The sequence below is a fragment of the Mesocricetus auratus genome, unplaced genomic scaffold, assembly GCF_017639785.1.
Source record: "Mesocricetus auratus isolate SY011 unplaced genomic scaffold, BCM_Maur_2.0 Super-Scaffold_100007, whole genome shotgun sequence".
NCBI classification, from domain to species: Eukaryota; Metazoa; Chordata; class Mammalia; order Rodentia; family Cricetidae; genus Mesocricetus; species Mesocricetus auratus.
The window spans coordinates 76,230,484-76,253,116 of NW_024429191.1; the positions used below are offsets into that span (position 1 = coordinate 76,230,484).

Here is a 22,633-nt window from a genome sequence, read left to right on the forward strand (position 1 = left end):
ATGGGGGAGGGCTGTCTGTGTGACTCATTTTCCTTGCCTTAGACAGATGCATCTGTCCAGAAAAGACCAACCCAGTAGGTGTTAACAGGGCCAGACTGTCCTCCGTGCTCCCGGCAGGCTGGACATAAACACACACCAGTTGGCACAAATGTTTGTAGCGCCGATAGCTCTTTATTGCCAGTAGCTGACATTGCCCAGGACTTGGGGGAAGTAAGTTACGGCACCTGTGGCATCTGACAGGAATTGCCAAGTTGGAGAGGGGACCAAGCTGCAGAGGGCACCGATCCTGGGAAAGGTGTGTGAGGTGGTAGTGGAAATGTCCACAGAGAACATGCCTTTACTGCCCCCAAGACCATAGACATGTCTAGTCCTCCTTGTGCCCAAAGGGGCGAAGTAGAGGTCGGGGTTTTAGCTACATGGAGCTAAGTAAGGGGCAAATGGCAGAGGGGGTTCCTAGTGGAACCACAAGGAAACAAAGGTTTGAACCCCAGAACCAAGCTTCCAAGAACCGCGTATCACAGGATGACACAGGGAGGACGGCTATTGGTGATTTTTTCTAAAGGTTCTCCGTTGCTGGCTCTTCGGATAGCCTCGATGAGCTAGAGAGGAGGGAGGGGGGCAGGGTTATGCATAGAGAGGAGGGTGTGTCTCCGCCATCCTCCCAACGCTGCAAATACTCACATCTTTCTCATAAGGAAAACCCCCATTCTCCAGCTTGGAGAACACCAGCTGTCCATTGATCTCAATCTCAAAGGCCCCTGGTATGAAATAAACGCAAGGATGAGCCAAGAACAGGCAGAAATCCAGGGAGGTCCTTGGCACTCCAGAGACTGCAGGCAAGACCGTCCGTGGTCTCCCGGATTTTAAAACCTTAGGCCATTCAGCCCAAGAATCTAGGGAGGACTCACCTGTGTGTCCCTCTATCACTCCAAACCCGCGCCAGGCATTTTCACTATGTGCCAAACACTGCTTGGGGCTTTATATTCAGCAGTCAATGTTAGCTCTAGAAGGTAGGAGAGCTGGGGTTTATAACAGACTGACTCAGCAGGTGCTCTGCGGACCTCACCTGTCCCCCCGTGTCGCGACTCAATCTCGATGCCCGGATACTCCTCCTTCACGGCGCTCGCCAGCTCCAGGTAGGTCGCCTCGAAGCCACAGGGTTCACTGGGGAGAAGAGACGAGGGGTGAGCTGGGGTTCCGGGGGTGGGGCCTCCCGCGGACCCACCCCCATCTTGCCGGCGAACACAGGGCTTCTTTCCAGCCCGACTGGCTCACCAGTACTCCACCACGATGTGGACTCCACTGCCTGCTTCCACCTCCCCGGGAGGGGGAACGACGGACACCTGTCCTGGCTCCCCACTCATTGCTGCCCGCTCCGCTGCAGGGTTGCTTCCGGGTGTGACGCCAGGCCGAGGTCACGTGAGGGGCGTGGTCACGGGCGTGGTGGCTCTCTCATTGCGTCTGGGCGCCCCCTGCAGTCACCAGCTACTGCTACATCTTGATTCCTGTACTGCGGCTGGAGAGCGAGTATCCTGAACCCAGCCCCGGGGGAATCTGCTCAAATCCTCCCTGATGTGGGTTTTGAGAGCACTATATTTTTTCCGCATCCATTGCTTATTGGACGTCATGGATTTGCTTAAATAACGGACTGCTTCTGATTGCAAGGTTCTTTCCCATTTACAAAAGACAGAAAATGGGACAAGCATCTGAGGAGGAAGCTGAAGTAGCTGATGGTCTGTCATTGTTGGTCTTTCTCGCTAGCATGACGATGACATTTGAAACCACCCCATAGTTACATGCTGGGCCTTTTTTTTTTTTAATCTTTCAAAGCTATTTTAAGTATGTGTGTGTGTGAGTGTGGATTTGTGCATGTGAGGGCATCCTTTAAAACTTTTATTACATTTCTTTATTAATTTACTAGTGAAGGTCAAAGCACAGCTTTCAGAAGTCGTTCTCTGTCCATCCTGTGGGTCCCAGGGATTGTCAGGCTCTGTCGCAAACGTCTTTACAGGTGAAGCCACATATCAGCCCAACACTCTATCTAGTTCTTTTGACTCTAAAGTGCCAAGGTTTCCTAACCTTTGTGACTTTCCTGCACTAACAGAGAGGATGTACCTGTGTCCTCAGACTTTGCTTCCTCACGGACACCCACTTTTTGCATACCCATCTCATCCTAGCCTCTCTCTAGAAGGCTACTATCATGGTACCCAGTTTGTAATTCTGGAAGTGGAGGCCGCCTGAGTCTTCCTTGCCTTCCTTCCCTGAAGCACCATGCCAGTACCACAGTATCCTTAACACGTCAGTATCACAGTATCCTTAACACGCCTCCCATTCTGGAGTCTCTTTAAACTTGTTTGCTCAACTTTTGTTTGCTGGGTTCTGTCGTCACCCCATGCAGTTACAGAACGTTTCCACCAATCTAATACCGTCTTTCCTTTTTGCTTGCTGTCCATCCAGCTCCCAGCTCTGTCCTGAACAACCCCTGATCCTCTCGTTATCGTCTTTTCTGGATATTTCACATAAATGGAGTTGTACATCATGTGGCTCTTGCCCTGGTTTCTCTCATACTGTACATGGTGTGTACCAGGAGTTCCTTTTTATTGATGATTTCATTCCATTGTGTAGATAGAGCAGTTACTATTGTTACTTTGGGTTTTGTCTGTTTTGAATAATGCTTCTATAAATGTAGATGTCATTTTGTAGATGTGTGCCACCGTTTCTCTTTGGTGGATTCCTAGGAGTAGAATTATTGGGCTGCAGGGGGGAGTAGGGGGTAGTGGTGCATGTTTTTAATCCCAGCACTCAGGAGGCAGAGGTAGATGGATCTCTGTGAGTTTGAGGCCAGCCTGGTTTACAAAATGAGTTCCAGGACAGCCAACTCTGTTACATAGAGAAACCCTGTCTTGAAGAAAACAAAACCTAACACAAAAAAGGTCTTTATGTATTCCGCATACTATATCTATAATGAAATAGATAATTTACAAGTATTTTTTCTTGTTTTTATGCAACACACTTACGCTAAATGACTACATTCAATTAAAATTTTTTTCTTTAAAAAATCATTTGCAGCTGGGTGTTGGTGGCGCACGCCCTTAGTCCCAGCACTCGGGAGGCAGAGGCAGGTGGATCTCTGTGAGTTTGAGACCAGCCTGGTCTACAGAGCGAGTTCCAGGACAGGTTCCAAAACAATACAGAGAAACCCTACCTCAAAAAAACCAAAATAAAAAAAAAAATAAATAAATCCTTCGCATGCCCAGTGGTGGTACTCGACTTTAATCCTAGCACTTGGGAGGCAGAGGCAGGTGGTTCTCTGAGTTCAAGGCCAGCCTGGTCTGTAGAGTAAATTCCAGAGCAAACAAACAAATAAATAAAATCCTTTGCCTAACCCAAGGCTACAGATTTTCCTTCATTGTTATTTATTTAATTTTTGGTTTTCATTTTTTTGTTGTTGATAGCTTTATTTTATTTTTTTAAAGATTTATTTATTTATTATGTATACAATGTTCTGCCTGCATACCAGAAGAGGACACCATATCTCATTATAGATAGTTGTGAGCCACCATGTGGTTGCTGGGAATTGAACTCAGGACCTCTGGAAGAGCACTCAGTGCTCTTAACCTCTGAACCATATCTCCAGCCCCCCTATTTTATTTTTTTTTGAGACAGGTTTCTCTGTGTAGCCTTGGTTGTATTGAAATTCATTATGTAGACTAGGCTGGTCTTGAACTTGCAGAGATCCACTTGCCTCTGCCTCCCGAGTGCTGGGACTAAGGGCATGTCACCATCGTCCAGATAGGTTTTTTTTTATTTTTATTTATTTATTATGTATATAATATTCTGTTTGGTTTTGAAACAGGGTCTTTCTACATAGCCTGACTGTCCTGGAACACACTGTGCAGGCCAGGCTAGCCTTGAACTCATAAAGATCCACTTGCTTCTGCATCCTGAGTGCTGGAATTAAAAGTATATGCCACCGTGGCTGTCTACGATTTATTTTTTAATGATTATTCTTTATTTATGTATGTATTTCCATCTGTATGTGGGCATGTGTATGCAGGCACCTGTGGAGATCCCCTGGAGTTGGACTTACAGGCAGTTGTGAGCCTTTGGATGGTCCATGATGGGAATTGAACTCAGGTCCTCTGAAGAGCAGCAAGTGCTCTTGACCCCTGAGCCATCCCTACAGCCCTTTAGGATCTATTTAGAATCAGTTTTGTGCATCCTGGGAAGTACAGAGCTAAATTAAACTTTTGGTATCTAAGCATTAAATTGTCACAGTGACATTCAGTTAAATACCCTTCTCTACCAGGTATTGTGGCACATGCCTGTAGCTTTAGCTACTTGGGAGAACATTCTGGGCAACATAGGAAAACGCTGTCTCAAAAGATCCTATCTGTCCATTAAATGGGCTCTGCAACTTTATCAAAAAACTACTGTCTCCAGACATAGTGGTACACTCCTTCAATTCTAGCATTCAGGAAGCTGAGACAGGTGTATCTCTGTGAGTTCAAGACCAGCCTGGTCTACAGAGTGAGTTCCAGGACAGCCAGGACTGTTACATAGAGACTCTGTTTTGAAAAAAAAAACAATCAACCAAACAAACAAACAAACCAAAAGGGAAAAAAAAGCCACTGATATAGAAACACAAAGGTTTATATTTGGATTCTCAATGCTTTCCATTGATCAATCAGATGGTTCCTTGAATTTTTAACTTTACAGTGATTTGCTTGATATAGATGCAATAGAAACTAGACTTTGAGATTTGGTAGTTTACATATGAACTGCATTTTCCAATCAAGGTATCTTTTTAAATTATAAAAGTATTCATTATGGGTGTGTATGTATGTGTGGGTGTGGACATACTAATACCACAGTGCCCATGTGGAGATCAGAGGGCAACTTGTGGGAATCCTCTCCTAACCATGTGGTTCCTGAGAACTGAACTCAGGTCATGAGGCTTGCAACAAGCATCGTTACCTGCTGAGCCCTCTCCCAGGCTTCTTCAAATCAAGGTATTTATGATGGTATAGGTCTAGAACCCCAGCAGAGGCAGGAGGGTGGCCACAAGTTCAAGACTAACTTTAGCTAAATAGGGAGTTTGGGGCTAGCCAAGGTTACATATCAAGACCCCAAGATGACGTTTCTGAAAACCGAAAATGGACTGGAGAAATGGAGAGCACCTGTTGCTATGGCAGAGGAGCCGGGTTCAGTTCCCAGCACCCACATGTGAGTGCTTCATAACTATCTCTAACTCCAGTCCCAGGGGATCTGAGGCCCTCCTGTGGCCTCTATGGCACCAGTCAACAGTGTGGTACACTTAAAGACAAACACATACACACAAAAAAATTAAATCTTTAAAAATCCCCAAAGCAATCAACAACAACAACAAAAACAAAAGCCAAGCAAACTAGGTTTTGTTTTGTTCCGATGCAAATAAGCCAGCATCATAAGCCAAGTGACAGCAGGAAATCGGTTCCTTCTCCTGTGTCTTTCATTTCAGTTTTGTGTAGTTGGAAATACTCAGTCTGGCTTTGAACTCTTAATCTTCCTGAGTACCCAGATTATACATTTATCTTGTGGTGACGTTTATCCTAAATTCAAATTAACTTATGCATATTTAAAGATCATCTTTTTTTGTTTTGTTTTGGGGTTTTTTTTTTTTTTTTTGGTTTTTTGAAACAGGGTTTTTCTGCATTGCTTTGGAGGCTGTCCTGGAACTAGCTCTGTAGACCAGGCTGGTCTCGAACTCACAGAGATCCGCCTGTCTCTGTCTCCTGAGTGCTGGGATTAAAGGCGTGCGCCACCAACGCCTGGCCTTAAAGGTCATCTTCTATGAGCAAGATGGCTCAGCAGTTAAAGGCACTTACTGCTAAGCCTGATGATCTAAGTTTTGGGCCCTGGAACCCACCTGCTGGAAAGAGAGAACCAATCCTCATTGACCTCTACACACACACACACACACACACACACACACACACACGGTGTGATATGCAGCCCCGGTTTTCCCCACGCTAACAACATACTATAGTTATGTAGGGACCTCTCAGTGAGTCCTGACACATGCATAGCCTTGAGAGGTCCAGACAGAATGGCTTCCAAGCTCCTACAAGCCTCTGTCCCCACGGGTAACCTCTCTTGTCTCCTCCCTGAGGCCTCAGATCTGCTCCGTGCCCTTCCAGCCCTACTTCCTCTAAATGGAATCCTGGGGCCAGAGAGAGATGGCTCAGGGGCTAAGAGCACTTGATGCTCTTCCAAAAGACCAAACTGTAATTCCAGCGGTAGGAGATCTGCAGGAACACACACACATGTACCACACACAGAGACATGTACACATAAATAAAAACAAGTCTTTATTAAAGGAAGAAATGGAATCTTCACTCAGCTCTCCAAGTCTGACCTCCCTCCAGCCCAGCCTTCAACATCCTCAGGGACCTACATGGATCTTGCAAAGCACAGCCCTGCCCTGCTGCTCTGTGTCTCCCCTTGGGCCCAGATACAACCTGTAGGGTCTGACTTCTGCCCACCACTCCTGCCAGTCTGGACAAACAGGATGGATGGCTCTCAAACCTGGTTTGCAAAATAGCCACCCGAGGGCTGGTCAATTCCACACATTCCTGGGGCTCTGTCTCAGAGATGAAGACTCCTTGGCAGAGGAGGGGCCCAAGGACCTGTTTTCCATAGCAGCTAAGAGTGTTGGAGGCTGTGTTCCTGCCTTTTAAGAACGGCGAGGCTTTTCTCCACCCCTCCCAACCTGTACAACCTGCCCAGGCTCACCTGCATGGCCGCTTTTCCTGTCCACCCCCACTCCCTCAGCTCTGCGTCCTGTGCTCCCGCCTAGCAGCTCTTCCATGTTTGTGCGACACCATGGATGGTTAACCCCTCTGGTTCCCACTCGCTGGCGGCAGCACCTCCCCTGCCTGCTTCTCACTTCCACAGAAAGGCCTTCCCTGCCTCCTGTGAGTCACTCGCCTGGCATACTTGTCACTTCGTATTTGTATTGACTCTTAAAGGTCAGTCTCCCTGACTGGGTTGCAGCAGGCTAAGGGCGGGTCTGTTTTTGTTGCTTTGCTCTGTATCCCCAAACCCGGATCCGCTAGGTGCTTCCATGGTTGGATATGAGTAAATTGTCTTTTGTGTTTGTGGGTTTTTTTTTTTTTTTGTTCAAACTGCTTCCTGGTCCAAGTAACTTTGCCCCTTCTTTGCTTTGCCTCATTCATACTAGTCTTTCTTTTTTCGTCCCTTCCTTCCTTCCTTCCTTCCTTCCTTCCTTCCTTCCTTCCTTCCTTCCTTCCTTCCTTCCTTTCTTCCTTCCTTCTTTGAGACAATGTGTCTCAGTGTAGTCCTCCCTGTCCTGAAACTTGCAAAGTAGATCAGGTTGGCATAGAACTCACAGAGATCCACCTGCCTCTGGGATTAAAGTGCACCTCCACAGCGGCTTTTCACATTTCACACCAGCTTTTCAAGCGCAAAGTTGAGGCCTTGCTTCCTCATGGCAGACCCCTTATCAACCGGTGGCTTGTTTGCTTTTCTTAACTGTCATCCATAGGGAGCTGGGAGGCGCCCCCCCCCGTTGACTTTGATCCGGGTCTCTCACCCCCTCTTCCCGATCCCCATGTTTGCTGAGGGCTGAACCAGAAAGTTGAAGTTACTGCTGTAACAGGGCCAAAACTGTGGCCATATCACCGTGGCCCTCCCACTAGGCCACCTTGCCACTCTTCGTTTTAAAACCGGGAAGGTGAGACCCTGGGCTTGGCTCGGAAGGGTACCTTGGGTATCTCAGAGGGGCCAGGACAACAGAGGTCAAAGGGCAGAGCATCTCTTCAGGCATCCCTCTTAAAAGCAGAGTGCCCTTTGTCCAGGCCGTGGGTGGGGGATGGGGGCGAGCTGAAGACCGCCCCTTAGCTTGACCAATGAACTGACCATCATTGGGCAGGGACAAGTAGGAGTGGGCGGGGCCATTTCTTATCTAACAAACAGCCTCCACACTAGATTTTTCTCTTTCCAGCCTGTGCTTTTTTACTCTTCCCAGCCTCTCCTCAGGCACCTGCTCTCTCCCTGGCACCTGCTGCCCGGTAGGAAGGGCAAGAGCTATCCCAGGCGGTGCATTGTGCGGAGTCTCCGCCCCTCCTCCAGCGCTTCCTTCTCCAGGGCGCCTCTCAGGCCCCGCCCTCACCTGCCCAAGATAATTTTAGTTTCTCTCAGCCTGGACTCTGGATACACAGGGTTCTCTCCACATTCTCCCGCCTCAACATCCAAAGGCGTGATACCCTCCTACCACCTGTAGAGCATAGAGAGTGTATTTGAAACCAAATCCAAGTGTTTGGGATCTCTAGATAGAACCTGACTTTGGGCCCGGTGTCCCGCTCCTTCTGCTGGAGTTCTTCCAGGTAAGGCGACCGAGATCTGTCTCAAGACAATCTGCTTCTACCCCCAGCTTCACCAGGGCCTCAGGTTGTGCCTGCCTCGGGCGGGTCTGGCCCGCTGCCCAGGTAGATGGCCTGGAGGCTGCCAGTCGGCGCTCCCCCACCCCGTAGTCCTCGCTCGCTGAGGTCAGGCCACAGGCGGGGTGGGGGGCGGTGGTAGTTAAGGCCTCGAGTCTTTCTCCCTAAACCGGTGGCCTCAGGCAGGTGTGCCGACGTCCAAGGTCTGGGTAAGGAACGAAGCGGGAACTTCATCTTGGGGGTGGGATGCAAGTTCGGTCTGGGTGCCTAGGGAAAGATTCATCCTCCCGAAGCTCTCTGCGTCTTCGTTGCATTGTTTTGTTTGTTTGTTTGTTGCTCGGCATCTCGAATCCTTCCCCTTCCTCGCCTTGCACCCCCAGACTTCCCGTGTGTTTCATTCTGTGCCCCTCACGCTCCCTCCTTCTCTCCCAGTGAGTCTCTCAGTCACCTCCGGAGACCTGGACTTTCCGGCTAAAACTAGTTCTTTCTACTCACGACCAGCTAGTTGGGGTGGCAGGGGTCCGGAGGTGGCCCTCCACTACCTTGCTGAGCTCAGTTTCCTACAATCGGGGGTTCCCATTTGGAGGGGAGTGAAGGTCCACAATGGTTGGAACTCCATCTCTCCATGTCGTTCGTTGTCCCAGCTCGGATGTGGAAGCCCGGCCGGGCTGAGGATGCCTCCAGCATGCACATGCGATGGACAAAGAAAACTGGAGGTGCGGGTGCTGCGAGCAGGGCTGCTGTGAACAGGGGCTGCTGTGCAGGGGCAGGAAGAGAGTGTGTGCCGGCTCACGTGGGCCTGCCTTGAGGCTGAAGCTGGGGAAGTCCTAGGTCCGGGTCTGGTTCTTCATGATAGGATAGGACAGAGTGCACCTGAGGGCCAGATGGTAATATTTTCAGTCTTTTTTGCCCTTGCCCCCCCAAGAATGTGATGCCTTCTGGATTGTGAGTCTGTGCTAGCTTGGACTCTGCTCTCCCTCGTGTGTGTGTGTGTGTGTGTGTGTGTGTGTGTGTGTGTGTTGTACACCTCCCCAAAAGCAAAATAATGATTAACTCTACAGGGAACTCTACTGGGAACTCTAGCATTCTTCCCAAATTAAACATTACAAGAGTTGTCCCGCCCCCCTCTATTCCATTGGATGTTTTTTTTTCCTGAGCGGAGTGGGCGGAGCATCACCTTCGGGTCAACTAAGGGTTTCCTGCCTCCTCATCTGGTCCAGGCACCCCTAAAGGTTAAGCACCGTCTTCCCTTCCCATGTCCTGATGGGTTTGGATTGGTGTACTGGACCAGAAGCAGCCCTCAGACGGCCAGGGCCACTGGCACCAACCCCTCCCCTAGCCCTGAGAAGAGTGCATGGTGGCCTTGTTTGCTGTTGGCCCCAAACATTTAGGCCTTGCCACTCGCCTTGGGGTTTGCTAGGTGGGGCAAGATTCAGGAAGTAAACAAGGCAGCTGGGAGGGTAGGAGAGAGGGTGGGGCCAAAACTGCTGGGCCTGGATAGCCAGAGTTGAGTGTCCTGGTTGAGAGGACTAGTTGGTTGGGGGCCCAGTTTCTGCACTGGAAGCTATGCTTAGGCCCTAGTTGACTGTTTCAGATATCTTGGGCAGGGGCTGCCGGGCCGGGCTGTAGCAGGCTCCCTGCCCCGCCTTATCTTTTAGGTATCTGACTGCTCCTAATCATCTCCTGCTGAAGGGTGGGGTGGAGGGATCTGGAAGCTAACCCTAGTACAGCCGGCACCTGGGACTCTGACATCAGAGTGTAATCTGATTTGAAGCTACCCTCCCCCTTTCCAGTCCAGTGGGGGATTGCTTTCTTACTTTGAGGGGGGGCACCTCAGCAGAGGAAGACTCCTCCTCCCTGAAATGAAAGGTCAGGTGTGTGGGAGTTGATGCCCCTTGCTTGGTGACTTGGGCATGCTAAGTGTCAGGTGTGTCTTGCTTACTCTGCTTGGCTCTCCTGGGGTTGTGTTGTCAGTCTGTCTGCCTGTCCTCGTGGGTGTCTTAACTCCACTCCTGCCTGATGGTACCCCTCAGGTCACAGGACATCCCAGAGTGTGTTCAGAGACCCTCCTCCACAGAGCAATAACAGGAGTCCCCAAGGCCGGATGTGAGAGTTGTAGGTTCCAGACTCAGGCTAGGCAGGGCTGGATGCTGCTTGGGAATAACCGGGAGGTAGGCTCCAATCCTGATAGGCTCCTGGATCCAGGCCGGGCATTTCCTCCCACCTCCCGGCATTATAGGCAGGGTGATGGTTCTGGACTAAGGTGGGCAGATGATTAGTCCCACCTGGGCTGGACACTGGCCAAGGGTGGGGAGGATGATGTCAGAGGAGCCTCGGGCTGCTCCTCCCCACATCTTCGTCTTTCCCCAGCCCGCACCCCTGTAGGTTAGGGAGTCAGGGACTGAGGGCAGAGGCAGGTTGTTTGTGTGCTTCCTCAGCCAGGAAGTCCTATAGATGAGTCAAAGTTGAATGGAGAGCCTGGGGCATAGCTGTCCCGCCCCGCCCTGACTCACCTGTCCCCCAGATCCCTAATTGCCTTCACAGAAGGGTCAAGAGTTTGTCCTATCCTGGTGCCAGGAACCTGCTCAGGTCTCCTGGGCAGTCTCATAGTCCCGATGCAGGGTCTGGAGAACAGGCAGGATACTGGGATAGGCGTTTTCTCTGGGACCTGCCAGGTTCAGCACCATGGGGTCTGCTGGTTCCTGCAGAGAACCTGACCCCCGCCGCTTGCCTGGTCTCGCCTGTCCTTACTCGTCCTAACTTTCTGCACCTGTGGGTGCTAAGGCATGGGTGAGACTCTGATGTGTGCCAGGTGCTTTCAGACCAGAGATGGGCTAAGACAGGTGCGCTGTCATGGGGTAGAGCTCCCAGCACAAGGCTGAGTGTGACAATCCGAGAGACCTCTCGTCCATAGGAGGTGGTTTTATCATTGAGGCTTTGGGGGAAAGCTGAGCAGGAGGAGGGGTCGGGAAAGGCCCACAGCATTTGCAGTTGCTGGGGTAAGAGCCCCCCCCGGCAAGGCCTCTGTTCCCACCACAACCTAAGCACACCGTCCTGCCCTCCTGATTCCCGTCCCTCATCGACTCTCTCTATCACTTGTCTGTCCGCCAGGTGTTACCACAACGGGCCTGGCAAACTGTATCTGGCAACGAGGTGCTAGGATAACAAAGTGCTGGGAAAAGCCGGGACAGAGCCCAGTGGCATGAGCAACCTTTGCCCCGACCCTGTGCCTGCAGCTAGGGACACGTGGCATGGAGCCTACCTGTTCCTTCCCTTGAGCTGGTGTTGCTGCAGGGAGAGCACTGGCATTGGAGTCCCAAACACTGGGCGCATGCGTGCTTCCTTCTCAGGATCCCAGAGTGCCTTTAGATAAAGTGGGCGTGTCCTGTATCCTCTCTGGGGGCTCCGAGGAAGCTGCAGTTTGAAGGGAACAGTGACAGCACACGGCATCAACATTGTCTTCACAGGTGCCATGGAACTGGATCTGAGTCTACATCATCTCAGCAGCTCCCCAGAAGATGTGTGCCCAGCTCCTGGTACCCCTCCTGAGACTCCTCCACCCCCTGACAACCCTCCAGCGGGGGATGTGAAGCGGTCACAGCCTCTGCCCATTCCAAGCGGCAGGTAGGATGGGGCAGTGGGGCTGCCTTGGCAGGGAGGTCTGGGGACAGGGAGGCAAGCCAGCACTGACTAACACATAGGGGCTCCATCCCTCAACTCTGACATAGGAAACTTCGAGAAGAGGAGCTTCAGGTGACCTCCCTACCCTCCATCCCCAACCCATTCCCTGAGCTCTGCAGCCCGCCTTCGCAGAAACCCATTCTTGGAGGTTCTTCCAGTGCCAGGGGGTTGCTTCCTCGAGATTCCAGCCGCCTCCACGTGAGTTGTTTTGGGAAAGGTGGCAGTGGGGACAGAGCTGCCCCAGCCCTGGGTGGATGTGGTGGGACCTCTTGGTCCCGGAAGACAAATCAGAGAGTAAAATCCCCGCCTCTGCCTTGCCCCAAGTAACCTGCAGTTCCTGGGGCACAGGTGGTGAAGGTGTTCAGTGAGGACGGGGCCTGCCGGTCTGTGGAGGTGGCAGCAGGCGCCACAGCTCGACATGTGTGTGAAATGCTGGTGCAGCGAGCCCACGCCCTGGGCGATGAGAGCTGGGGCCTGGTCGAGTGCCACCCTTATTTAGCACTGGGTGAGTTGGGGCACAAGGAGCCGTGGGGTGATGTCTTGGGCAAAATAGATGGCTCATCTGTGAGGCTTGGTTAATCTCTACCGATGCTTGGTCTCAGAGCGCTGTGTGGAGGACCATGAGTTGGTGGCGGAAGTGCAGGAGGCCTGGCCTGTTGGTGGAGACAGTCGCTTTGTCTTCCGCAAAAACTTTGCCAAGTATGAACTGTTCAAGAGTCCCCCGGTGAGTGAGAACCTGGGTGTACACACACACACACACACACACACACACATACTCTGGATCCCTAGCCTAGATTCTTGAGCGTTGACCCCTGATTTCTTTCTTCCTAGCATATGCTGTTCCCAGAAAAGATGGTCTCCAGCTGTCTGGATGCACAAACAGGCACGTCCCATGAAGACCTCATCCAGGTGAGGTCTGCTTCACCATAGACCCACAGCCCCCCACCCCCGCTACCCCGAGTCATCCAGTGTTCCTACCTCCTGCTGCTATGAGTGATCTGATCTGTGTTTGCTGGTGTCTGCCTCCACCATGGTGACCTTGCTGGTGAAATGGTGATACTCAGTGCTGCTGCAAGGCTTGCCTGAGAGGAGGCAAGCCTTTCACCCTCTATTCACATCTGTCCCCAGAACTTCCTGAATGCCGGCAGCTTCCCTGAGATCCAGGGCTTCCTGCAGCTTCGGGGCTCTGGCCGGAGCTCAGGCCGAAAGCTTTGGAAACAGTTTTTCTGCTTTCTGCGCCGGTCTGGCCTCTACTACTCCACCAAGGGCACCTCTAAGGTGAGGTCTTGAGGTCAACTCTAGCCTGTCGTGTACTTCTTCCGCACTGGGGCTCCTCGACCCTTCCACTCTTGGGCCAGGGGACCCTCAGCTGCTCCTCCCTCCCCTTGGGCTGACTGGCTTCAGGCCATGCCAGAATCTATCCATCCCAACCCGTTTGGATCACCTACTCTAGGAATGGCAGTAGAAAACACAGGCGCCTCTGCGTGTGTGTGTGTGTGTGTGTGTGTGTGTGTGTGTGTGTGTGTGTGTCTGTGTCTGTGTGTGTCTGTGTCTGTGTCTGTGTGTGTCTGTCTGTCTGTGTCTATGTGTGTGTGTGTCTGTGTGTGTCTGTGTCTATGTGTGTGTGTGTCTGTGATGGGGGAAGTCTTGTGTATATGTCAATAAAGCACTGTTGGCCAATAAGGAAGCAAGATAGGTGGGACTAGGAGTCCAGGAGGAATCTGGGTAGGAGAAAGACAGGAAGTCAAGATGTAACTACCATAGGGATAAGAAGCCCCAAAAGGTATCTGGTAAGAGAAACACTTAGATTAACAATTATGGGATAAATACTTAAGTCAGAGCTAGCCAGTAAGAAACAAGCAAGGCCAACAGCTTCATAATTAATACAGCGTCTTATGTGTTATTTGGGGACTACAGCACGGCAGAGCCCAGGCGACTGGCGGGGGATAAACCAAAGCTGCTGGCAAGGAAAGGGCTTCTCTTTACATGTCTGTGTGTGTGTGTGTGTGTGTGAATGTCAGCCATCACTATTGGTCTCAGGTCTTCAGGAGCTGTCTACCTTGTTTTTGAAGACAGGGTCCCTACTAGGGCCTAGGATTCGCAGATTAGGTCAGGCTGATTGGCATCCCCACACTGGGATTAGAAGTGTAAGCATCACATCCAGCTCTTTAGGTGGGTGCTGGGGATTAAGCTCAGGTGCTCCTGCTTGCACAGTAAGCATTTTACCAACTGAGCCGTCTCCTCTGTCTGCAGTGTGAACATGGGCATTTCCCTGCCTCTCCCTGGTCCTAAAATCTCTTTACCTGGTGGGACACTAATGTGGAGATAGGACCTACCTGTAACAAGCCCTACTTTCTCACATGCCCAGGACCCGAGGCACCTACAGTACGTGGCAGACGTGAATGAGTCCAATGCGTATGTGGTGACCCAGGGCCGCAAGCTCTATGGGATGCCCACGGACTTCGGCTTCTGTGTCAAGGTGAGGACCCAAGCATGGCCTGGTCGGGGGCAGGGCGAGAGCTGCCCAAATTCTAGAGTTCTACCTGTGGCTTTTGAACCCCGTCTTGAGAAACCCAGCCTACTCTCCCTATACCTGCACATCTGGATAGTCCTTGGGCAGCTGGGCACAGAATCAGACAGGGGACAGCCCACTTCCTCTCTCCCAGCCCAACAAGCTTCGAAATGGCCACAAGGGGCTCCACATCTTCTGCAGTGAGGATGAGCAGAGCCGGACCTGCTGGCTGACTGCCTTCCGTCTCTTCAAGGTAAGACCCCTGGAATGGCAGGGGGGCTGATCTTGCCTGAGGGAGGTGACGTAGCTCTGCCTTCAGGAAGTCTTCCCAGTAAGAGCTCACCACAGCCGGGCTTCTGAGAATACCGGTCAGGAAGGGCAGGTTCAGCCCCACTCTGGGGAAGTACTGGCCTGAAGGGTGTCACAGCCTATCTCCTAGGCTCTCTCGACTTCACCCCTTTTTCCTTCCCCTGTCTCCAGTATGGGGTACAGTTATATAAGAACTATCAACAGACTCAGTCTCGTCACCTGCGCCTATCCTATTTGGGGTCTTCGCCCTTGGTGAGTATACTCAGGGATATTAGGAGAGGTGGGGATACAGGCTCAGGATAGCTATTCTGACCCTCCTCCTCCTGTCCTCGTCACAGAGGAGTGTTTCAGATAATACCCTAGTGGCCATGGACTTCTCTGGCCATGCTGGCCGTGTCATTGAGAACCCCCGGGAAGCTCTGAGTGCCGCCATGGAGGAGGCCCAGGCCTGGAGGGTAAGGCCTGCGTACATCTGTGTGTTCGCTGCACTGGCTTTCGTGGAGGGAGAGGGAGGGAGAGGGGTTGGGGAGAGGGTAGATGCCAATGGCTCTGACTCTCATGCCCCAATGCAGAAGAAGACAAACCACCGTCTCAGCCTGCCCACCCCGTGCTCCGGCTCGAGTCTCAGCGCAGGTGGGTGACGGTCTAGAGTTCCCAGGGTGGGCGGTGCTGCTGCTCTGAGCAGTCTTGGCTTGGGTCAGGCATGTCTTCCCTGAATGACCAGCTTCTCTTTTCTCCTGACCCCAGCTATCCACCGTACCCAGCCCTGGTTCCACGGACGCATTTCCCGGGAGGAGAGCCAGCGGCTAATTGGACAGCAGGGTCTGGTGGATGGGTAAGAGGCTGGGCTGGGTGGGGCAACAGACCTGGGGACCATGGAGACCCCAGGGCAGGTGCAACCAGGAATCCCTGGTAATGCGGTTTTGTCTCCCCAAAGTGTGTTCCTGGTCCGGGAGAGCCAGCGCAACCCACAGGGTTTTGTTTTGTCTCTGTGTCACCTGCAGAAAGTCAAGCATTACCTCATTCTACCTGTGAGTGACCCCCTCTTTATAGTTTGGGTTCTTGTAGCCAGGGGAAACATGACTTGAAGTCCTACTATGCGCCTCCTCTTTCCTCGTGCAAGAAACGGGGGCCGCTCCTCCACCCAGGGCCGCCCCCTGACCTGCCCTCTGGCCATACCACAGAGCGAAGATGAGGGCTGCCTGTACTTTAGCATGGACGACGGCCAGACCCGTTTCACAGACCTGCTGCAGCTCGTGGAATTCCACCAGCTGAACCGAGGCATCCTGCCCTGTGTGTTGCGCCACTGCTGTGGCCGTGTGGCCCTCTGAGGCCACGGGAGCCATTACCGCCCATCGGCTGCCCACCCTCCGTTCAGTGGACTTGGTGCAGGTGGACGGGATGGCGACCAGTTGAGAGCTCCCCCACACCCCATCCCTCTTTTCTCCTGTTGCTTTACCTCCCTCAGGCAACACACGGTCCCCCAGCCCCGTTCACCCCTGACTCCTGTCCCCAAGGCGGGCATTTGTGGCCCTCTCCTCAGAAGCTCCTGAGGCACTGTTCCTGCTCGGGGCATTATGACAGCAGTAGGGGCAGCCCAGGTGGCCTCATGCCCCACACTCTGTACAGACGAAGAGGCCAGTTGATCTGCTCTGTTTTATACTAGTGACAATAAAGATTATTTTTTGATACATCCATGAGTTCTGCCTGGCAAGAAGAGAACAAGAGAACCCTCAGAGGTGAAGGTGTTGGTCAACCAGAATATGCCTTGAGCACAAAATTGGTGTTAGTTGCCTGGGAGCTTCTGTATCCTAGCAAGGACTCTGGCACAGTCAGTCAGTGCTAGTTAAATGGATGAGTGAACAATCGGTAACGAGGGACTGTGCTTTTTTTCCATTCTTTTTTATTATTTTGGTTTTTCAAGACAGGGTTTCTCTGTATAGCTTTGGAGCCTATTCTGGCACTTGTGTAGACCAGGCTGGCTTCAAACTCACAGAGATCCACCTGCCTCTGTCTCCAGAGTGCTGGGAATAAAGGCATGCGCCACCACCATCCGACCTCATTCCTTTAAAAAAAACTTATTTTAAATAATGCATTATATCTATGTGAGTAGGTGAGTATGTGCATATGAGTGCAATAGCTCAAGGAAGCCAGAAGGGGGCATTGGGTCCCTTGGAACTGTAGCTATAGGTAGCCAGGAGCTGTCTGCTATGGATTCTGGGAACCAGAGTCGGGTCCTCTGCAAGAGCAGTCCATGCCTTTAACGAATGAGCTGTCTCTTCAGCTCCAAGGCTGGGCTTCTCTGACAGCACTTATATCTAACAGAGCCTGGGAACCCGAGATGAGCCAGATATGGTGGTACATGCCTGGAATCTCAGCACTTAGGTAGTAGAGGCAGGAAGAACATTTCGGAGCTAGCCTGGGCTACAGGAGACCCCTTCTCTCCACAAACAAAAACAAGATGAATCAACAATAAGTCTTGGACTAGTTGATGGACAGGCCTGACAAACAGAAAAACACCATGGCAGAGATAATGGTCTCACTTCCCACAAGCCCCTGTGCCTTCCTCCAACCTCTTCTCCCTTTTTCCAGGTTCAGGTCTGCTTTCTGTCCTTATAGTCTCCCTTACCCAGAAAGCCAGAAAGGGAATAAGTCTGCAGTCCCAAGTTCGTCTATCCTCTCAGCCCAGCCTTCAGCTTCCACAATGACTTTTTGCAAAGTGCAAACTTGCCCTCTGCTCAGTCAGGCTGAGCTTCCCCAAGAGTTTCATGCTGTCATCTAACCCGATAGAAGCGTTATAATGAGTGTACCCAATGATGCAGTCAGCACACAATAAGTGTATCCAACACGGACGGCTGCACCTCCTGCTTGAGTTGCACAGACACGTCTTTTAGACTGTGAGCCCCAAGCAGACATTATTTTGCCAAAAAGAAGTCAAACTGGACTCTGGTTCTGTGGATTTAATAACTAGTTTACCAGAAATAGGGGGGCCAGAGGAACACATGAATTGACACATGGGGACAGTTAGCAAAATCTGGACTTGGAAACTACAGAAGGGGTGCTCAGTTTCTACCTCAACAACAATAACAGAAATGACAAGAAAAGCAAAGACGGGTAATGTCTAGATTCTAAGAAATTTAGGTGTGACAATCTAATGATTCAGATCCAAACTCACTGGATCATAAACTACGTTTATGAGCAATTGGGGGATGTTTTAATTTTTGTGATATTAGGGAATATGCTTAAATTTTAGAAAAAATTAAGGAATGGTAATGGCGTGGTAGTTCGAACCCCACCCCTTGAAAAGACTTACTCTACCTGGGTGGGATGGTAAAATGTAGTCCCAGCACTGTTCTGGCAAGCCTGGGCTACATAGTGAGGCTATCTCAACAAATACCAACAACCCAGCAGGGGTTAGGGGCACAAGTGGGAGGAGACTCATTTAAAGTATTTCAGGTGAGAGGACAGGTCTTGATTTCCGGTGAGACCGACTGAGCACTAGGTAAAGGAACAGTTACTTTGCCAGCTACGTCACTGTCCCTGTTCAAATCCCAGCTCTCCCAGGAACTGGGAGGGGAGACTGCAGGACAGCCAGGATGGCTCACTGGCTCTGGGTGCCAGGTCTGGGCACAATCTGCTCCCCTTTAGCTGGCTTTCAGATGGAAATCCTCAACTTCAGGATAGACCTTCCTGAAGGGACTCTTCAGGTCCCATCTCTGCAGTCAGCTTGGCCTGAGGTGGCCTCAAAGGGCCAGTCACTTCAAGGAGCACTTGGGCCAAGTTCAGCAGCCTTGGCGGCCAACTGGGACAAAGACAACCCACTCTTGCCTGATGCCTGCGTAGGGAGCTTGGAGCCTGGCCTGACAAAGAGAGACAAGGGACCTCTTCCACACTCCAGCCTGTTGCCTGCTGGGACCTCCCCCGCAGAGCTCACTCTCCACACTGGACACCTGCCATGGTCCCCAGAACTAGTCCTCAGGCTTGGAACTAGGAGTGTACCGCCCATGGATGCCCAGTGCCACTCCTGAGGTGTTTGTGCCAAGGTCCCAGGAAAGGGGCCAAGGTGAGCCACCTTTTAAGCTGCCCCCAAAGAAACCCAGTGTCTCCTCAGCACCTGAGGTACTTGGCAGGGGATTACGCCCCTTTTATGTCAACCGGCCAATCAGAATCCCTGAGCCCAAGATACCTCCCATTTTACACATAGAAAACTGAGTCTCAGAGTATGTGACCCACAGAGAAAGTTAGAAACAACCAGCCCAGGCTGCAGGTGGTGGCCACCATCCTTTTCAGCCCAGGAGGAGGACTGGAAGGGATGGGAAGGATGGCGCCTGCCACCTGGTGGGAGGAGAGAGCCCGCTCTCCTGCAAGGTGTCCTCTAACCTCCATTGCTACAACCATCATGGCACGTGACTTCCCTCTAAATAAATAAATGTGAAAAAATGTTCTGAGGGCTTTCAAAGAGGCCCATTGGGTAAAGGCACTTGTTGCCGAGCCTGACATCCCAGCCAATCACCAGCACCCTTGTGGTGGAAGGAGAGAACCAACTGTGGCAAATTGTCGTCTGACCTTCACGCGCGCACGCGCGCGCACACACACACACACACACACACACACACACTCGCGCGCACACACACACACGCGCGCGCGCGCGCACACACACACACACACACACACACACCCCATGGCATGAGTGCAAAGCCCACACACATGCACACTAAGAAACAGATAAACTTATAACAAATTATAATAGATGAATGTAATTAAGCCAACCTCTCATATGCGTGATGTATATGTGACATTATGAAAGAGATGTATCTATGAGGGGTGGGGGAACATCCATCTTACTAGTCCAGACTGGCTTCTAAGCTTGCAGTCTTCTTGCTTCCCTTTGGAGCCTCCTTTAGGGCCACCGTATGTGTAACCCATTAGGGTGTCAGTGGTGGAAATGGGTCGAGGGAAAGCTGTGTGGGAGTGGGGTGTGTTGCACACACCACGCGCATGCACACGTGATGATGGAAGGCTTATTATACCTGTCGGTTTCTAAGGCCTGAGCCACATCCTCCAGCAGAGGAACTTGCCCCCTCCCACATTCCTTCTGGGTACCTGCCCATCTTTTCCATAGCATTCCAGCTCATTCCAGCTCATTCAGCTTTCGCCAACTCTGGCTTACCTGGCTCTCTTACTGCCATTAGACCGTATACAGGTTCCACAGTTTTGGCTTCTCTCCTCCCAAGCTGTGGAGTCACCCAAGCCCACACATCTAAGGGATGAACTCGGTGGGGATTTTTTCTGGGGTGAGGGGAGGCGAAGGAACCTGGAGTGGGTTTAGTGAGTAAGAAGAGGCCCCAGACTGGTGAGACCAGGTTGGGGTTGGAGAGCGCATGCACGCAGGGTCCCACCCACACAGGTGTGTGCGAGTTGATCCGGTGCCCACAGCTACACTCCTGCCGCCAACTCAGCCTGCACAACGACAATAATGCCGACGCTCTTTGAACGTTGCAGGGCGATGATCCAAATACACGCTGTCGGTCCCGGGACTCTCCTTAGGGTCTGGCGTGACGTCACAGTTTCGAATCCGTCCCCGTGCAGCTCCATGCCAGCTGGTGCCGGCAGCGACCTGGTGCTGAGGCTCTGCGGGTCCCTTCGAGTCCCCGAGCGGGTCCAGCCGCGCTGCTGCAGTGCCATCCAGCGGCCATTCCGGGAACTGTGGCCGACGCCTCCCGAGGTTCCCCGGTTGGCTCTCGAGCACTTCCCCTGCCCCTCCCCCGTTTCCTAGCTGCACTCGGGGGCGCGGGGTGCTCCTACCTCGCGGCAGTGCCCGGAAGGGCGGGGCGCAGCGCGGCGCCGGGCTGTGACCCCCGTGGTTTCACTTCTGGATCCCGCTCCGCTGGGGCTGGGAGAGGAGGACCTGGGTGGGGGCGGCAAGGGCGGTACCTGCGGGCAGGCGGGGTCTAGCGCTTGGGACCCCTGGGGTGTCACGCAACCCACGCCTTCCTGCGCTCTCCACCGCCCCTAGGCTCCGTTCCGCTGTCCCCAGATCTGTTGCATGTCCGCAGCGGCCGCCGTCCCGTCGGGGATGCGAGACCCCCAAGAGGCGCAGGGCGGCGTGGGCGGCAGGAGGGGAGAGCTGTGAAGCCGCAGGCCCTGGGTTAAGCTGCTGGGTTGTTTCTCAGAAATGTAGCTGGCCCTTCCCTCACCTCCTCGGCTGGTTCTCCCACCTCGGGCCTCACCCCCCACCCCTGTGTTGTCCCTCCCAGGTTCCCTGACTCGGGAATCTCTGTCCACCATGAGAAGGGATATAGAGCATTTCAGCACCCACATGCAGAGCCTCCCACAGTTGTACAGAAGAGGCAGGAGCCTGGTACCTCTCTGTCCCTTACCTCTTTGGCCCACAATCTCACAAACAGTTAAGAAAGTGACATCTTGGGAGAATCCCAGGCCACACCCCTTACCTCCTGCGCCCAATCCCCTAGGAGCACTAGGGGATTGGGAACAGGAGTCACTTTCCCTGGGTTTGCTTTTGTAGTTAGAGGATAGGCCTGGTGTCTACTAGTGCAATGGGCTGAAGTCGAGCACAGAGTCCCAACCCACTGAAATCTGAAAGGTTCATGACTCCAGGGAAAATTAAGGTCCAGAAAGGGAAGCCCTGGAGGTCACCCAGGTCACCAGTCGTGAAGCTGAGACTTGAGACCAGAATGTGAGTACTGGTACCAAGTTGTCCTGAGCTTTGCTAGCTTCCCCCCAACACACAGAGGAGCTCCGCAAGAAAGGCTGAGAATGTAATTCCAGCGGGGGTGGGGCGGGGCGGGGCTTGAGTTGGTGGTGGGACATACTTGGGGGGGTAGCACCTGCTGCCCTTCACCCGTTTCCATCCATCTGCCTCCCCCAGGGCTGTGGTTTATTTGACTAGGCTGCTCTTTTGGGCTAGGGGGCAGAGGGAAGGGGGAGTTGATGGGAAAAAAAGTTCTGGGGTTTCCTGCCCCCTCACTCCTGGGTAGAGGGTGGTGGTGGCAGGTTACATCACTCACAAGCTCTCTAATCTCCATTCTTTCCACTGCAGATCTTTTTCCTTGTGTATGTGCTTATTATATATATATGGGGGGTGCTCTGTTATTTGGGGGACAGGGAGGCAGCTGCATACTTCACAGGTCAAGACAGAGTTAAAAACAAAACCGCAGCAAACTCAACACCCGTGTCCTTCAGGGACTTTCCATGATACCTTCCTTCCTCCTTCCCCCCAAGCCAAGGAGTAGCTCCCTAGAGGGCCTCCCCAGCCCAGGTGCAGTGGCTTTTGGCTTTTATGCAAACAACCGTCTGCCTGGGAATGCTCCAGGGGCAGAATTTATGGCCTGGGTGGGACACCCCACTTCACTATCCCCCTGAAGCCATTCCTGGTGGTCTGGAGCTCTGGTGTCTAATGCCCCTGGGGGATTTTGAGGCTGGGTCCCAGGGAAGGGTCCCATCCTTTGCCTCTTCACCCTCACTCCGGAGGCAGTTGCCTGCAGGTGGGGGTTTGCACCCTCCCGCCGTGCAGGTGGCCTGGGGTGTGGAGTGATGGGGTGGGGGAGGCTGCAGGTGTGAGGTGGCCTCTCTCACTGAGCCACCGCCCCTCTAAAGCCACACTGGTCACTAGAGCTAGGGATGTGAAGTGTCCTTAGGCTGGAGGGATATGCCCCTTCCCCCTCCTCCC

At 52.4% G+C, this 22,633-nt stretch overlaps 2 protein-coding genes and 1 long non-coding RNA gene across 6 annotated transcripts; 1 reads left to right on the forward strand and 2 right to left on the reverse strand.

The window, feature by feature from the left end:
- Positions 1–151: 151 nt before the first annotated feature.
- On the reverse strand, positions 152–1,425 carry Mien1 (migration and invasion enhancer 1). The gene is made up of 4 exons (XM_005075938.4): positions 1,276–1,425; positions 1,067–1,164; positions 682–758; positions 152–599 (listed from the first exon to the last, which is right to left on the reverse strand). Exons 1-4 carry the CDS (start codon positions 1,362–1,364, stop codon positions 516–518), a joined length of 348 nt encoding a protein of 115 aa, XP_005075995.1. The 5' UTR covers positions 1,365–1,425; the 3' UTR covers positions 152–515.
- Positions 1,426–6,589: 5,164 nt separating this feature from the next.
- Positions 6,590–16,634, forward strand: Grb7 (growth factor receptor bound protein 7). Of its 4 annotated transcripts, XM_040749644.1 has the most exons (16): positions 6,590–8,387; positions 9,086–9,157; positions 11,909–12,065; positions 12,170–12,320; positions 12,471–12,627; positions 12,725–12,846; positions 12,954–13,031; positions 13,251–13,400; positions 14,491–14,601; positions 14,789–14,887; positions 15,115–15,195; positions 15,282–15,398; positions 15,516–15,576; positions 15,691–15,778; positions 15,881–15,974; positions 16,128–16,634. In XM_040749644.1, the coding sequence occupies exons 2-16, from the start codon at positions 9,091–9,093 to the stop codon at positions 16,272–16,274; spliced, it is 1,680 nt and encodes a 559-aa protein (XP_040605578.1). In that variant the 5' UTR covers positions 6,590–8,387; positions 9,086–9,090; the 3' UTR covers positions 16,275–16,634. The 4 variants fall into 4 exon arrangements, with proteins under 4 accessions (XP_040605578.1, XP_005075996.1, XP_012973035.1 ...); XM_005075939.4 differs by lacking the exon at positions 9,086–9,157 and having other exon boundaries at positions 6,591–8,387; XM_013117581.3 differs by lacking the exons at positions 6,590–8,387; positions 9,086–9,157 and adding an exon at positions 8,470–8,650.
- On the reverse strand, positions 7,873–11,902 carry LOC110341968. The gene is made up of 2 exons (XR_002383979.2): positions 11,704–11,902; positions 7,873–9,314 (listed from the first exon to the last, which is right to left on the reverse strand). It is a non-coding gene; the product is annotated as an uncharacterized LOC110341968 (long non-coding RNA).
- Positions 16,635–22,633: the final 5,999 nt, after the last annotated feature.

Bases quoted from the DNA above. Each gene is read 5' to 3' on its own strand.
- Grb7 (XM_040749643.1), top strand. From the start codon at position 9,067: ATGTCGTTCGTTGTCCCAGCTCGGATGTGGAAGCCCGGCCGGGCTGAG. The intron at 9,158-11,908 runs GTGCGGGTGCTG...TTGTCTTCACAG, and splicing joins ATGGACAAAGAAAACTGGAG to GTGCCATGGAACTGGATCTG. The intron at 13,401-14,490 runs GTGAGGTCTTGA...TCACATGCCCAG, and splicing joins CCACCAAGGGCACCTCTAAG to GACCCGAGGCACCTACAGTA.
- Mien1 (XM_005075938.4), bottom strand. From the start codon at position 1,364: ATGAGTGGGGAGCCAGGACAGGTGTCCGTCGTTCCCCCTCCCGGGGAG. The intron at 759-1,066 runs GTGAGGTCCGCA...ATTTCATACCAG, and splicing joins GTCGCGACACGGGGGGACAG to GGGCCTTTGAGATTGAGATC. The intron at 600-681 runs GTGAGTATTTGC...CCTCCTCTCTAG, and splicing joins GTTTTCCTTATGAGAAAGAT to CTCATCGAGGCTATCCGAAG.